The sequence below is a fragment of the Typopeltis vanoorti genome, chromosome 18 (assembly GCF_054136105.1).
Source record: "Typopeltis vanoorti isolate ZY-2024b chromosome 18, IOZ_Tvanoo_1.0, whole genome shotgun sequence".
Taxonomy (NCBI): domain Eukaryota; kingdom Metazoa; phylum Arthropoda; class Arachnida; order Uropygi; family Thelyphonidae; genus Typopeltis; species Typopeltis vanoorti.
Window position 1 is genome coordinate 25,222,518 of NC_143566.1, and position 16,050 is coordinate 25,238,567.

At 36.4% G+C, this 16,050-nt stretch overlaps 1 protein-coding gene across 8 annotated transcripts in view; it reads left to right on the plus strand.

The window, feature by feature from the left end:
• Positions 1-16,050, plus strand: part of LOC150096550 (serine/threonine-protein phosphatase 4 regulatory subunit 1-like) — a 536,793-nt gene that overhangs the window by 501,849 nt on the left and 18,894 nt on the right. For all 8 annotated transcript variants that reach the window (XM_090408176.1, XM_090408177.1, XM_090408173.1 and 5 more), the window contains one exon: positions 1,497-1,636. In XM_090408176.1, the coding sequence (XP_090264302.1) occupies positions 1,497-1,636 (140 nt within the window). The remainder of the gene's footprint in view (positions 1-1,496; positions 1,637-16,050) is intronic.

The following is a 16,050-nucleotide window of genomic DNA, read 5'->3' on the forward strand; positions in this document are numbered from 1 at the left end:
TAAAGATTCTTCTCATTCTACATGGAATTTCAACCTCGGTCTTTCCATCCAAAGGGCATCATCTATACAGACTGATCTATGGAATCTCACATTTTATCATTAAATTCTTAAATAGTTAAATTAAATTCGAGCCTGCACTTCAGATAGCAGTTAAGTGTTCTTTCTTTTAAGGTTACACAGTGGTCATCATTCATAGTGAAGACTTTATGGAGACACAACACAATCGTTACTTGCTTAACATTAAGCAAGTAATGATTGTTACTTGCTTAATGTTAAGTAAAGTAATTATTCTAACACGTGTGTTGTCTCCATATATTCTTCACTATAACAGTTAAGTGTGATCCCATGCAGAATTGTGAATGATTGGAATGCCTTGCCTGAGAGTGTGGTGTCTGCAAGGAGTTTGAGTGTGTTTAAGACACGGTATGATGAGATGTGTGTGTGTGATAAAAGGACCTCCCAAATGAGTCTTTGACTCCATGAGGTCTTGGGTAATAATAATAATAAGTGTAATCCCATTGTAGATGTGAATCTTGTGAATGGCTTTAGTTACCTTGCTCATTAAGCTTAGCTTGAAAAAGTTGCATATTTGGTTTCTAGAGCAGGATGTTTAGATTATATAACCCTTGGCCCACTCATGATACTAATGTACAAGAAGTTTGAAATCTTTTGTGAGTGAGATTCACATTAAAAAAAAAAAAGAAAGAAAGAAATCCAAAATTGTTTCTTATCCCATATAGTTAATTCTTGCGACAGTCAACCCATAAGAACCATAATTCTTTACGGCGGAGAGATTTCCTATTAGAAATTTCCTTTAAAATAGAAATCACATTTATTTAGAGTTTCACATAATTTAACTAAAGTTCAATCATAAAATGATGAGGAAAAATATAGTAAATGAAACTATATATTTCCCTTATATTTGCTTATTGTCAGTACTTTTAGAAAATGAGATTTTAACAAGAGGAGAACTTTCATGGAATATGGTTGATTCTTACCGAGATCAACTCATAGTGAACAAAGGAGTAAGTTTATGTAATTGCAGTTATTACATTTGTTTCTCATGACCATTTCATGAATGTCTGTTAATTTCTTCTCATAGTTTCTCATAAATACATAGTACTTATGAGCTGGTGAATATAGACTCCTCTCACTAGCAAAATCCTAGAGGACTATAGGTTTGCTGTAGCAAATTTCCTTCAGCATATTAAGGATTGTATAATCTAGAGTGAGAGATTCACTATAGTAAAAATCTAGTATTTAATATTGCAGAGGATATATATTTGTAGTTTTGTAGGCTGAAAATATTTAGTAATTTGTGACAGCAAGTGATTTCACTACAGCAGAGTTTGCTGTAGCAACAGTTACTGTATTTAGAAATAGTATTTGTATGTACTGGGGAAAATTGCCACTTACTTTTCTTCTGGATTCACTAATTCAATTTATCTGAAATGTATTGAAATTTAATTACTTGCTTTTTTTTTCTCCACTTTCAGAATACTTTCCTAAGATTCAGAATTCACATTATCAGTTGTTAGTCAGAGTTATGTGTTCTCTTCAGAGTGACCTTGATAGAGATGTTCGCTATTATGCCCATTTATCAGCAGAAAGCTTTCACATTCTTCCTTATGAAGGAGTAAGTTTATATATTTGTGGTTATTACTTTAGTTTCTCATGACTATTTCATAAACATCCATTATTTCTTTTTCATAGTTACCTTATAAAGAAGGAATCCAGTACTTATGAGTTGGTGAATACAGGCTGCTCTAACTATAGCAAACTCCTTTGGGTCTGTAGGTTTGCTTTAGTGACTTTCCTTTAGACAATATGAGACCTTGGGCGGGACTTGAGAGTAGTTTCATATAATGAGTGAATTCACGGTAGTAGAGTTTTCTGTAGTTAGAGTTGACTGTATTTTTTTTTTTTTTTTTTTTTTTGTAAAATTGCCACTTTTAACTTTTTTTTAATAAAAAAATATTAATGAACAATTATCTAATTCCTGTTTTAGCAAAGTATAATTGCTTAACAATAGCCAGCACAGGAAAATATCCTTTTAGGAATAAAATGTAGTAGGCATAATATATTCAGAGAACACAGAAAGAATAGGAGGATGAGTATTGCTAATGAAATAAAATTATTATTTGCATTCAGGATAGAGATCCAGGATGATAGAAGTAATAGTGGATCTTGCAAGTCAGCTATCTGTGAAAATCATTCAGATGTGTTTGGAAGAAACTATATTAGACACTGCATGTGAAGAGCAGAGGATAAATCACACAGAAGTTAAATAGAGAGATAAAATCACAAGGTATAATGAGAAAATGTTATGGAGGGAATAAGAGAGACATACAATAACTGGGAGGAGATCCCCCCCCCCCCACAATGTAGCCTTTTAAAGAATGCAGAGAACCGACCAGCAATCCTGACCTATCCAGTCCTCACATTCATGCGGTGCACCCTGTTAGTAGGTATCTACCTAGATACTTAATGAACAAAGATAGGCTAGAAATTTGAGATTTAACCGACCAAATTTCAATGACCAAATGTTATTCTTATTTGTTTAACCACCTAAATGGCCATACAGATAAAGTACATCAAAAATATAAGTTTTGCATCCATATTATTACAGTAGTATCCAAATATTATATTACCTTCAATGGATACTTCACATCCATGTAATTATTAAAATGTAAACACCTCAAAATCGGTTTGGTGATTAAACTAATATAACAGTACAACATGATAGAATTTCATGCTAGGCAGGGCTTCACCTGATTAAACAAGACCCCCCCCCACCCCACCCATTGGCAAACAGTGAAAAGTTAGCAAATATCATCTATTCCAGCTGCCTTTCCACATTTCAAGTTTTTGATTGGCTTTTTCTATTACCTGAGATTGATATGTACTCCTCTTCACATTCCTCTTGATAATTTTCTAGTATAGTTTTGTCACTGTTTGGATTGTTTAACAGTCTTTCAAAGTAATTAGTCCAGAGAAATAGGATATTTTTATCTTAAGTTTTTCATGTCACCTTTATCATCTTTGATTCCTTTTACAGTACTCTTTCCTCCATTTCTAAGCTTCTTCAATAGCCTCCAGAACATTTTTCCACCTTCCTGATATTTATTTTCCATACTTTTACGAAAGTCTTTGCATGACTTTGGTTTAGCTACTTTTACACACAGCTTGCATTTTTCTCTGTATTCTTTTAGGCTAATAATTTTTACTATGAAATATGAAATTCAATTTTATCTTGCTCAAAACTAAATAATGATCATTGCATATTTCAAATCCTCTATATGATCTTGTGTCCTAAACCAGTGGGAAAACATCACTATCAGCTATAACATAGTCAATGAGTCTTTGCTTATTTCTTGCATCTTCTTTCCATATGAATTTGTGCACATTCTGTTTTATGTTGGAACATGGTGTTAGTAATAATTCATCCATGTCCTGAACAGAAATCCAACAGGCAATTACCATTATTATTATTAGCTTTGCACTTTTCTCCCAATTTTTCCCAAACATTTCTATATGTCTATTAATCATTTTCTAATCTGCTGTTTAGATCTCCAACAAGGAGCAACTTTTCCTTTTTCATTGAGCCAGCTACCTTCTCTAATGCCCTAAAAAATTCCTCCATTTCTTCCTTGTTAGAACCTTCTGTTGCACCATAAGCACAAATAAGTCTCATTGTCCGGTTCCCCATTCTGATATTTGCCCACATTACTCTACTTGATATTGCCTGCCATTCAAGAAGATTATCCTCATATTTAGTATTGAATACTATAGCTACTCCCTCTTTTCCCTAATTGTTATTGTCTGAATATAACATTTTGTATTTGTTAAGAAAGATCTATCTCACCAGTTTTTGTCTTCTTTATTTCAGTCTTGCCTATTATGTCGATCTGGTACTTATCCAATTCTTCTATTGGTTCCATTTCTGTTCCATTGATTCTTCTTATGTTGATAGTACCAATCTTGGACTCTGTTAAAGTTGAGTTGGGATGTGTTCCAGGGTTTTTTTAAAATAAACAGTTAAATTAATTTTAAAAAAATATAACAAAACAAATGTACACATTTTTACCATTCAGGCATGTAAACTGTTTACATATCCATTTAGTTCATATAGACATTTCCGACTTACATTCTTTTTGACTTATGATAATATTGTTGCAACGGATCCTTGTTGTAAGTTGACAATGACTTTATTGTCTAGAGAGAGACAGAAAGATGTATTTTCGAAAGTAGAGGAAAGCAGAGAGATCTTTCAGGAAAGAAAAGGACAGGGTTGTTATGGTAGCATTGAAGGTGACATATTGCCATCTTGCAACTGAAGAATGGCTAAGACAGTTTTTTATGACAAGAGTATTGAAAATCTCAAAGAAGAAAATCTGCAAAAACTATTAACAGGATTTGTGGTTAGAGAGAGAAAGCCATTCATGTAGTGGCCACTTTATTAGGAACCCCTCCCAATTTAGGAAAATATAGTTCCTGAAGACATTGATGAACTATACATAGCTGCAGTTTGCTATATAAATCAGGCACCTGATAGTTCTGTTTTTTTTTTTTGTGTTTGATGCATCAGAATGGATAAATGCCAAGACTTTATGATATAATCTTTGATGCCATACATGCTTGTGCCTGTATTTCATAAATGTCTACTCTTGTAGTTTTCATGAACTACAGTGTTTAGGATGTCCCAAGAGTGGTGTTATAACCAGACAACTTCAAGCCGATAGCAGTCCTGTGAATTCCATCCACAGGACTGCTCAGGGTCAAAGAAGAATGGCAAGGATTGTGAAAGAGGGCCACAGCCAGTCAATTACAGTTCAGAACATCATCTCAGAGCACACATGTCATCAGACACTAGATCCCAATGCTGTTAGCTATGAACAAGAAGATGCAGCTTCAGTCGGCACATGATCACCAACACCAGATGGCTGGCAATTGAAAAAATGTCACCTGGTCTGAAGTCCCAGTTTGTACTGTATCATGCTTGATGGCAGAATCAGAATATGTCAGCAACATGAGGCCAGGGATGCTTCCTGCCAAGTAGCAACAACTTAGGCTGGTGGTAGCGGTGTAATGATGCAGGGAATGTTTTCTTGGCACATTAGGTCCTCTGATATCAATAGAGCATTGCCTGAATGCCACAGCCTATCTTAACATCATTGTAGATCATGTTCTCCCATTCATTGCTCCAGTTTACCCATTCATTGTCAATTGGATTCTTCAAGCAAGACAGTATGCTGTAAAATAATTTCTTTATCTAATTTATGTATGGTTTTTCTTATTAGTTACTAATTTACTATCTTGTCAGGCTCTGCCATTTGTAAAACTTTGCTATTTACGAAGTTTCGCCAGATCTTGTTAATCTCTAACTCTCCCTACTTTCCTTGTTTTCTAAGCCCTTCTGTCTTAAATTTTGTCCCCCCACCTCTCTTTTCTTTCTTGCCCTTTGCTCCTACCACACGTAAAGCTGCCTCTATGTATAATTATCGCTGGCTGTACGATTGCGGTATACTTATTTTCTGAGACTCTTCTACCAGACAAATATTTATGACTGCAACCAGTCTGGAAGAAATAATAGAATCTTAGAATAATAAGAACAGGAACAAAGGTAAGGTCTTAGCTAAAATCCTCCTAACCATACAACAAATCTTGGCTATTCTAAATTAACTCATGCACACAGGTACGAAATTTATTTGAGATAGTGCATTAGCAAATGATCAGATCAATTGTTGTGTAAACAAAACATTTTTTATTCTAACTAAACATTTAAGATTACAACATAGTGGGGAGTAACTGACTCTCTCAACATATCTAACTCCAACAAAATTATTATGTTATTGGATTATAATACATTTTACATTCACTCAACATTCACACTCTACTTAGCATTATAAAATACATACTTTACAATAAGTATAGAATAACTGCTTTCCTTACACCAGTATAATGTATACACTTGCTCTACCCATATATATTATACAATACTTTACAAAACTTTATCATTGACATTTTTGTAACACTTAATGCAGTTCTTTCAGTAAACACACACAGTCTTTTTTCATGAACAAAGCCTCTGTTGGGATATCTTGAATCTTTGCTATTACGCAGGACACGTTCTTGTCTCAGACATTTCTGTACTATTACTCTTGCTCCACTGGTGGCTTATTCATTTACCCGCTACCAAACCTTTCACAAAATCGTGGTCAGCTACATGGTAGGACATGTTGTCGGACACTCCTTGGAATTCTTTCTGGAACATTTTTAGAGGAATCGCTGCCAATGTAGTTATGACGATGGGTGCCAAGCCTCCAGTTACATGCTCTGAGTCATCTCCTCTCTTCTGTTCAGCTGATAAGGGACCCATAACACCAGTTATGGTTCCCTTATCGGCAGTAGTCATCCTCAAAACCCTCCTAGTTCTAGTCCTTTTTACTTCCTTTTCAGCCCCTTAAATACACTCCTTGTTCCCAACTTTGGAATGTCCGTGATTACCCTTCGACATTGATGTCACTTTGGTGTTCTCGCTGAAAGTCTTTGCTTCAGGTGCTCAATTTGTTCGCAAGTTGTTGCAAACTTTTCTGATACATTATTTTTTTTGCTGACTTACAATGTAAATATCACTTAATCCATTTTCTCTAATTTTAAGTACATTATTTAACAGGAAATATTTAATGCAATTTTAAACACAGTTGATTTATATTTAGACAAAAGGAATCTTGACAAATTCATCATCAAATTCCTGCCATGTAACCTCAATGGGTGTACAGGATATGATAGTACTACATGAAAAAAATTACATCGTTACTAACTTCCTATCTACAATTTTCCTCCAAATCAGTCTGTTACTTGTCAAGACTCCAACATTATCAGATCTTATATTTCTATCGTCTAAGGCACTTTGTACCATATCAATCCACCTATATCTTGGTCTTCCTCTGGGTCGTTTTGCTGCCAACCTGGCAGAGAACACTTGTTTTGCTAATTTTTCTTTGTCCATTCTGTTTAAGTGACCATACCACCTGAGATTAGCTCTGCTAACACATTCCTAGATGCTGACAATGTCAAGTTCTTTCCTAATATCCTCATTTTTAATATGATATTGCCATTAATGCAATCTGTTCACGCCTATAATCTTTCTCAGGACTCTCATATCTGCGGTCTCTAGTCTTTGGTCAAGTGTTTTACTTCTGACCCAGCTCTCAGATCCATATGTTAAAACTGGTTTGAACACTGTCTTGTATACAGCTTATTTAGTGTTCTGACTAATTTCTTTCTCTTATTCCATATGAATTTATTCAATTGACTTCCCACCATACCAGCTTTGCTGATTCTGTTGTCTATTTCTATATTTAATTTACCATCTTCACTAAAAATCGTGCCTAAGTAGCTGAAATGTTTTACTTGTTCCACAGGTTCTCCATTCACAACACAGTTGACATTTTCAGTAATTCTGCCTATTTTCATTGTCTTTGTCTTTTTATTGCTGACCTTCATACCATATTTATTACAACAGTTATTCAATTTAGTCAGAGAATCTTGCAGACTTTTAGTGGATTTATTTAGAAGTATAACATCATCCGCATAAAGCAAAGAGCTGATATTAACATCTCCAATTTTGATATCATGTTTAATACCACTTTCCTTCATAATGTGATCCATATAGATAATGAATAACAGAGGGGATAATGTACATCCTTGTCTCACACCAGATTTAACATTAAACCATCTTCCTGTACTTCCTTCAATTCTAACTGCTGATTTACAACTCAAATACAGACTAAGTATTGCTTGAAATAATGCCCCATTGACACCATATAACTGTAGCATATTGAACAGCTTCTCTCTTGGCACCTTGTCATATGCCTTTTCCAAATCGACAAAACTTAAATACAGATCTTTGTTATATTCCCATGCTTTCTTGACTATTTGTCGTAAAGTGAAGATCTGATCTTGACAGCCTCTATTTGGCCTGAATCCAGCTTGTTCTTCACCAAGCTTTTCTTCCACAATTCTTCTCAACCGTTTCTCAAATATACTTGCATAGATCTTGCCAGGAACACTCAGTAGGGAAATACCTCTGTAATTCTCACATTCAGTTTTATCTCCCTTTTTATATATGGGTACTATCAGAGCTCTACTCCAATCATCGGGAATTCGTCCCCCTGTCCAGGCTTTCTGAACTATGCAGTGCAGCCACTGTAAGACTCTTATACCACCATACTTCAGCATTTCTGGTCGAATGCCTTTCCACATTTCAAGCCTTTGATGGCTTTTTCTACTTCAAGTATGGATATGTATTCCTGACTGCATGCGTGGTCAGTGTTTTTTACCACTGTGCTGTCATCACTGCTTGTTTCATTTAGCAGTTTTTCAAAGTAATTACTCCATACGTCAAGAATATCTTTTTGTCCCATTTTCATGTCACCTTTATCATCTCTAACTCCTTTTACAGCACTCTTTCCTCCATTCCTAGGCTTCTTCAACAACCTCCAGAATATTTTGATACCTTCTTGATATTTATTTTCTATATTCTTGCCAAAATCCTCCCATGACTTTTGTTTAGCTAGTTTTACACAGTGTTTACCATTCTTCCATTTGTCTCTGTATTCTCTAAGAGCACAAGGTGACTTATTTGCCAGGAACGTTTGATATGCTTTCTTCTTTTCCTTCACTGCTTCTTTAACTTCCTGTGTGTCCACCATGGAGTTCTGATTTTTCTATCCTTGCAGACAACTTCACATTTGCCTCCCTAGCTGAATCAATCAGGGCTTTCTTCAAGGCTTGCCACTGAATCTCCAAGGTTTGATTCCTGTTCTCAAACTCTTTAATTTTTTCTTCAATAATCTTTGTGTATTTTAGTCTACAGTTCACATCTGAGAGCTGCTGAACTTTTATTCGCTTTAAAACTTTCTTACATATCATTCTTTTCAATATGAAATTCAATTTTATCCTGCTCAAGACTAAATAGTGATCACTTCCAATTTCAAATCCTCTATACACTCTGGTGTCCTGCACCAGGGAGAAAACATCACTATCAACAATAACATAGTCAATGAGACTTTTCTTATTCCTTGCCTCTTCTCTCCATGTGAATTTGTGCACATTTTGATTGGAACATGGTGTTAGTAATAACCAGTCCATGTCCTGAGCAGAAATCCAACAGATATTTGCCATTATTATTAACTTTGCTCTTTTCTCCAGATTTTCCCAAAACATTTTTGTATGTCTGGCAATCACTTCCTACTCTGCTATTTAGTTCCCCAACAAGGACCAACTTTTCCTTTTTCATTGTGTCAGTTGCTTTTTCTAAAGCCTCAAAAAATTCCTCCACTTCTACCTTAGTAGAACCTTCTGTGGGACCATATGCACAAATAAGTCTCATTGTCCAGTTCCCCATTCTCATATTTGCCCACATTACTCTACTTGAGACTGACTGCCATTCAAGTAGATTAGCCTCGTATTTTGTGTTGAATACTATGGCTACTCCTTCTTTTCCTTGATTGTCATTGCCTGAATATAACATTTTGTATTTATTGCTCAGAAAGATCTCACCAGTTTTTGTCTTTTTTGTTTCAGTCACCCCTATAATGTTGATCTGGTACTTATTTAATTCCTCAGCTAGCTCCATTTCTTTGCCATTCAGGCTTCTTATGTTGATAGTACCGATCTTTAACTCTGGTGATGTTGAGTTGGGGTGTATTTTCAGATTTGTTTTAGTAGCTGACTTTCGCTGTTCGCCCTAGTTCCCTGGCAAAAACAACGGGAGTCTTGTTTAACTGGACGACGTCCCAGCTAGCATGAAATTTTGTCATGTTGTACCATCATTTTTTATTTTGGTTTAACCAATAAGAATACAATTTGGTCGGCTAAATCCCAAATTGCCAGCCCATCCTCATTCGTTCAGTATCCAAGTAGATAACCAACAGGGTGCACCACGATAAGGTGATGATTCATATTAGGTCAGAAACCCTGGTCGGTTCTCCGCATTCCTTTAAAGGCTATGTGGAGGTCTCTCAGTTATACAGCTTTGACCCTTAAGCAGCCCGTCGACAAATTAATTATATTAATTTATCGTGCGGATCTAAATAGCAGAGTAGGAAATGATTGTGAGAAAAAAAAAATATTTTGGGAAAATTTGGAGAAAAGAGCAAAGCTAATAGTAATGGCAAATATCTGTTGGATTTCTGCTCAGGACATGGACTGGTTATTACTAACACCATGTTCCAACATACAAATGTGCACAAATTCACATGGAGAGAAGAGGCAAGGAATAAGAAAAGTCTCATTGGCTATGTTATTGTTGATGGTGATGTTTTCTCCCTGGTGCAGGACACCAGAGTGTACAGAGGATTTGAAATTGTAAGCGATCACTATTTAGTCTTGAGCAGAATAAAATTTAATTTCATATTGAAAAGAATAACATGTAAGAAAGTTTTAAAGCAAATAAAAGTTGAGCAGCTCTCAGATGTGAACTGTAGAACACAAAGATTATTGAAGAAAAAATGAAAGAGTTCGAGAACAGGAATCAAACCTTAGAGATTCAGTGGCAAACTCTGAAGAAAACATTGACTGATTCTGCCAGAGAGGCATGTGGTGAGGTTGTCTGCAAGGATAAAAAAATCAGAACTCCCTGGTGGACACAGGAAGTTAAAGAGGCAGTGAAGGAAAAGAAGAAAGCATATCAAAAGTTCCTGGCAAATAAGTCAGCTTGTGCTCTTAGAGAATACAGAGACAAATGGAAGAATGCTAAACACTGTGTAAAACTAGCTAAACAAAAGTCATGGGAAGACTTTGGCAAGAATTTAGAAAATAAATATCAAGAAGGTGGAAAAATATTCTGGAGGTTGTTGAAGAACCTTAAGAATGGAGGAAAGAGTGCTGTAAAAGGAGTTGGAGATGATAAAGGTTACATGAAAATGGGAGAAAAAGATATCCTTGAAGTATGGAGTAATTACTTCGAAAAATTGCTAAATGAAACTAGCAGTGATGACAGCACAGTGTTAAAAAACACTGTCCAGGCATGCAGTCAGGAATACATATCCATACTTGAAGTAGAAAAAGCCATCAAAGGCTTGAAAATTGGAAAGGCAGCACGAGTAGATGATATTCGACCAGAAATGCTGAAGTATGGTGGTATAAGAGTCTTACAGTGGCTGCACTGCTTAGTTCAGAAAGCCTGGACAGAGGGACAAATTCCCGATGATTGGAGTAGAGCTCTCTTGGTACCCATATATAAAAATGGAAATAAAACTGAATATGAGAATTACAGTAGTATTTCCCTACTGAGTGTTCCTAGCAAGATCTATGCAAGTATGCTTGAGAAACGGTTGAGAAGAATTGTGGAAGAAAAGCTTGGTGAAGAACAAGCTGGATTCAGGCCAAATAGACGCTGTCAGGATCAGATCTTCACTTTATCACAAATAGTCGAGAAAGCATGGGAATATAACAGAGATCTGTATTTAAGTTTTGTTGATTTGGAAAAGGCATATGACAAGGTGCCAAGAGAAAAGCTGTTCAATATGCTACAGTTATATGGTGTCAATGGGGCATTATATCAAGCAGTACTTAGTCTTTATTTGAGTTGTAAGTCAGCAGTTAGAATTGAAGGAAGTACAGGAAGATGGTTTAATGTTAAATCTGGTGTGAGACAGGGTTGTACATTATCCCCTCTGTTATTCATTATCTATATGGATCACATTATGAAGGAAAGTGGTATTAAACATGATATCAAAATTGGAGATGTTAATGTCAGCTCTTTGCTTTATGCGGATGATGTTATACTTCTAAATAAATCTGCTATAAGTCTGCAAGATTCTCTGAATAAATTGAATAGCTGTTGTAATAGATATGGTATGAAGGTCAGCAATAAAAAGACAAAGACAATGAAAATAGGCAGAATCATTGAAAATGTCAACTGTGTTGTGAATGGAGAACCTGTGGAACAAGTGAAACATTTCAGCTACTTAGGCACGATTTTTAATGAAGATGGTAAATTAAATATAGAAATAGACAACAGAATCAGCAAAGCTGGTATGGTAGGAAGTCAATTGAATAAATTCATATGGAATAAGAGAGAAATTAGTTGGAACATTAAATTAGCTGTATACAAGACAGTGTTCAAACCAGTTTTAACTTATGGATCTGAGAGCTGGGTCAGAAGTAAAACACTTGACCAAAGACTAGAGACGGCAGATATGAGAGTCCTGAGAAAGATTATAGGCGTGAACAGATGGCATCAATGGCAATATCATATTAAAAACGAGGATATTAGGAAAGAACAATGTTTTAGACACTTAGATGAATCAGTGCCACAAAGAATACAGGCTGTTCTTAAGGCAAAAATGTGTGTGGGGGGCATACACTCATTAAATGCTGTCCTAAAGAAGTTGTCTCTCAGTGTGGATTCAATTTCCGGTTGCATTCAGATTATGAGAGATCAGTGGATATTATTATTATTCAGGCCTCTAAGGAGTCAAAAGACTTATCACAGGAGATCCATCCTAGGAAACACAAGTCCAAGACTCATCGTGGGAAGGTTGAAAGATTCCACATTTCAACCATCCTTGATGCAAAGAAACCACTCCTCACCCTCTTGATCACACTGTTCTTTCGTAACTTCCAGGGATGGCCCCTTGTCATCACTCCTTTCCACTGTTCAACCAAGCGAAAGAACTTCCCAGTGTCAACCCTGTAACCACTTTTCAGCAGTTTAAAAGTCTCAATCATATCACCTCTCCTTCTTCTTCTACTCACCAAACTCTGCAGTTCACATTCCCTCAGCCAATCCTCATAACTAACATTGTACAGTCCTGAAACTGTCTTTGTTATCCGCCTCTTACCCTTTCCACAGTTAATTTATCCCCTTCAAATCCTGGGGACCAAATCTTAGAACAATAGTCAAAGTGTGGTCTGATCAGGGTCTTATACAACGGAATATTAACTCTTTTATCTCTGCAGGTCAGCTTCCTTCTCATTATTGCAGCAATCCTTCACCACCTTTGCAATATGTCCCTTGAATTTCAGTTTTCTATCAATCATCAACCCCAGATCTCTTGTCTTCCATACTTCCTCCAGTATATCTCCTCCAATTGAGTATGCAGCATCTCATCGATGTGTGCCAGACCTCAAGACCTTGCATTTTGCTGCATTAAACCGATATCTCCATTCATTTGCCCATCTGTCTAGCCTATTCAAATCCTTTTGCGTGACTACCACATCTGCACTATTACTAATAACCCTTCCCAGCCTCACATCTGCAAACAACGGAATATCCCCCTGCAATCCACTGACAATGTCATTGATATAAAGGTTAAACAATATAGGTCCCAGTACTGAGCCCTGTGAGACCCCACTTGTAACCCTCTGCCTCCTTGAAACTGCCCCACCATACACAATTCTCTGATACCTATCATACAGCCAATCCTGAATCCAGTTGACCAACCTGACATCCAAACCCATGTGCTGAAGCTTAAATATCAGCTTATCATGTGCACCCTGTCAAATACCTTCGCTAAATCCAAGAAAATGGCAGTATATGCCTTTCCCTCATTTACTGCTCTTGTAACTTTATTATAAAAGGCTAGCATATTACTAAATCAAGAGCGCCTCTCACAAATCCATGTTGACTCTCACAGATATCATTACCCTCATCTGCCCAATGTTGTATACAGTCCCTAACTAATTTCTCCAAGATCTTAACAACTATTGATGACACACAAACTGGCCTATAATTCAACATCTCCAGACTGCTTCCGCCCTTTTGCAATGGCACTCTCTTACCTTCCTTCCATTCCCTGGGCACCTTTCCCATAGCCAGACTTTCATTGAAAAGCAAGATCAAAGGAGCTGTCAGTTCCTTAGCACATTCTCTCAAAACTCATAGTGAAATATCATCCAATCCCACAGCTTTACTGACATCCAGAGTACTCAGTATTTAGAACATGTTCTCCTCCTGCACCTCTAAACCTCGAACCTGCTCTATCCCTCTAGTATTAAAATTTACTCCTCCAGGATGAAATACACCAATAAAGTGTTCACTGAACAATTCCACTATGTCCTCTGTATCAGTCACTCTATTCCCATTTTTATCCCACAGTGTCATTCTTCCACAATCATTTCTTCTCCTACTGGCCTCATTGCTAAAAAAAAATTCCCTACGATTTTCTTTGGATCTTAGGGCCAATCTCTTCTCATATTCCAGTTTCACCTTCCTTACCATACTAGTCTCTCCTGGCCTGTGTTTTATATTCTTCATGCATCTGCTCTTCACCTGTCTCCTTATATCTCTTCCATAGCCTCTTTTTCGCATGCAATTCCTGTTTAATATTGTTTGTCATCCACTTTACTCCAAATTGTGTCCTCTTTTCCACTTGTGGTATACAACTTACCATTGCTGCTAACAAATATTCTTTCACAATTTCCCATGCACTAATGATATCCCGGCCTTCCAATTCCTCCCTCCATGAAACTTCCTGAAGTTGATGTCTAAGACTATTATAATCGCCTGCCTTATAATTCCACATATGTTCCCATCTCTTTGATACTCCTGCATGTCTATTCATCTTCCAAGTCAAAACCACATGGTCGCTCTCTCCAACTGGTGGGGGAGATGTCATCTCAGTTTTCATCAACTCTTCTGATGCTATGACCAAATCAAAAACTCTTGAACCTCTTGTTCCCTCTATTACATGTTGCCGAAGATATTTGTCCCTCAAGAATTCTAGAAATTCCATTCCTTTATGGATATCTGTGAATGTAATGTGTGCTTATTATTTCTTATTATAAACATAAATTTTTATTAGATTTTGATTTTATCACTAAGATAGTTATGGGGTTTAGAGTTAATTCACAATATTGTTATTTTCCAAATTCAAATCCTTTGTTAGACAAAAGCAGAAAAGGGCTAAACATTATGTTTAAACTGCTTTATCAGCATAATGTATTTTAGCTGCCAGAAAGTTGGTTATATAACTTTAATATTATTAAATTATATAACTCACAATTATGAGTCCCTAAATCTAGTATGTGTACTGCTTATAATGCAGTCATACTGAAAAAAAGCATACTTATTATATTTCTTATTGACACTTAAATTTCATTTAAGCAACAAATCTCAGCTGCTGCTAATGATGGGAATCTTCTGATAAACTTACTTTTCAGTAAATTACAATTGACTTTGCTATTCTATTGCTTTGTCTAACTCTCTCCTCCCAAAAAAATAATTAAAATAATTCGCTCATAAATAGAAAGTCTGTTAGTTTAATCATTGAACATATTATTCAACTGACATTACATGCATTTATATGCTGCTTGGAAAGAAGTCAGTGGACACCATAGTGTGAGGAACAAACAGCCATGGTGCCCACCTTAAATAAGAAACTCATTTCACTGCAATGACTGCAGCAATCCTAAGGGACATACTTTCCACAAGTGTACAATAGCAATCAATGGAAATTTGGATTGACGTCCCTTGACCTCACCCAATGCTCTAGTTCATAACAGATGTTCATTAGGGTTGAGATCAGGGCTCTGTGGAGGCTAGTCAGATGTGGTGATGTTCATGTCCACAAACCATGCAGTTAAAGCAGCAGCTTTATGACATGGTACATTGTCCAGAATGTTCAGATACCTCTCGGAGTTCAGTGTTCATGGCATCACAAACAGACTGAGGAAAAACAGGACCATACCACCTCGAATTTCATAGTTGTGTACGTTAAAGATACCAAGCTATTTTATAAACTTGGTTTTAATCCTATTTCCCAAGTAAGTCAAGTTTGCGCCTTGTCAAGTAGTGCAAGTCTCGGCGATTCCGCACGTAGTGCAAGTCTGAGGCAACTCGTGGTAAAGGTGGAATGAGCTCTGATCACTATTCTTAGTATTTACCCCTAATGCAAAGCACATCTCCTTGCAGAGATGTATGATGCTATGTATTAAAGGCAAGGGCCACTACTCAGACTGATTTCGACCTTTTATTGAGGTCACATCAGTGGGAGAGCCAGGCTTAGAAATACCAAGGTTTAAGTAATACAGAGCTTA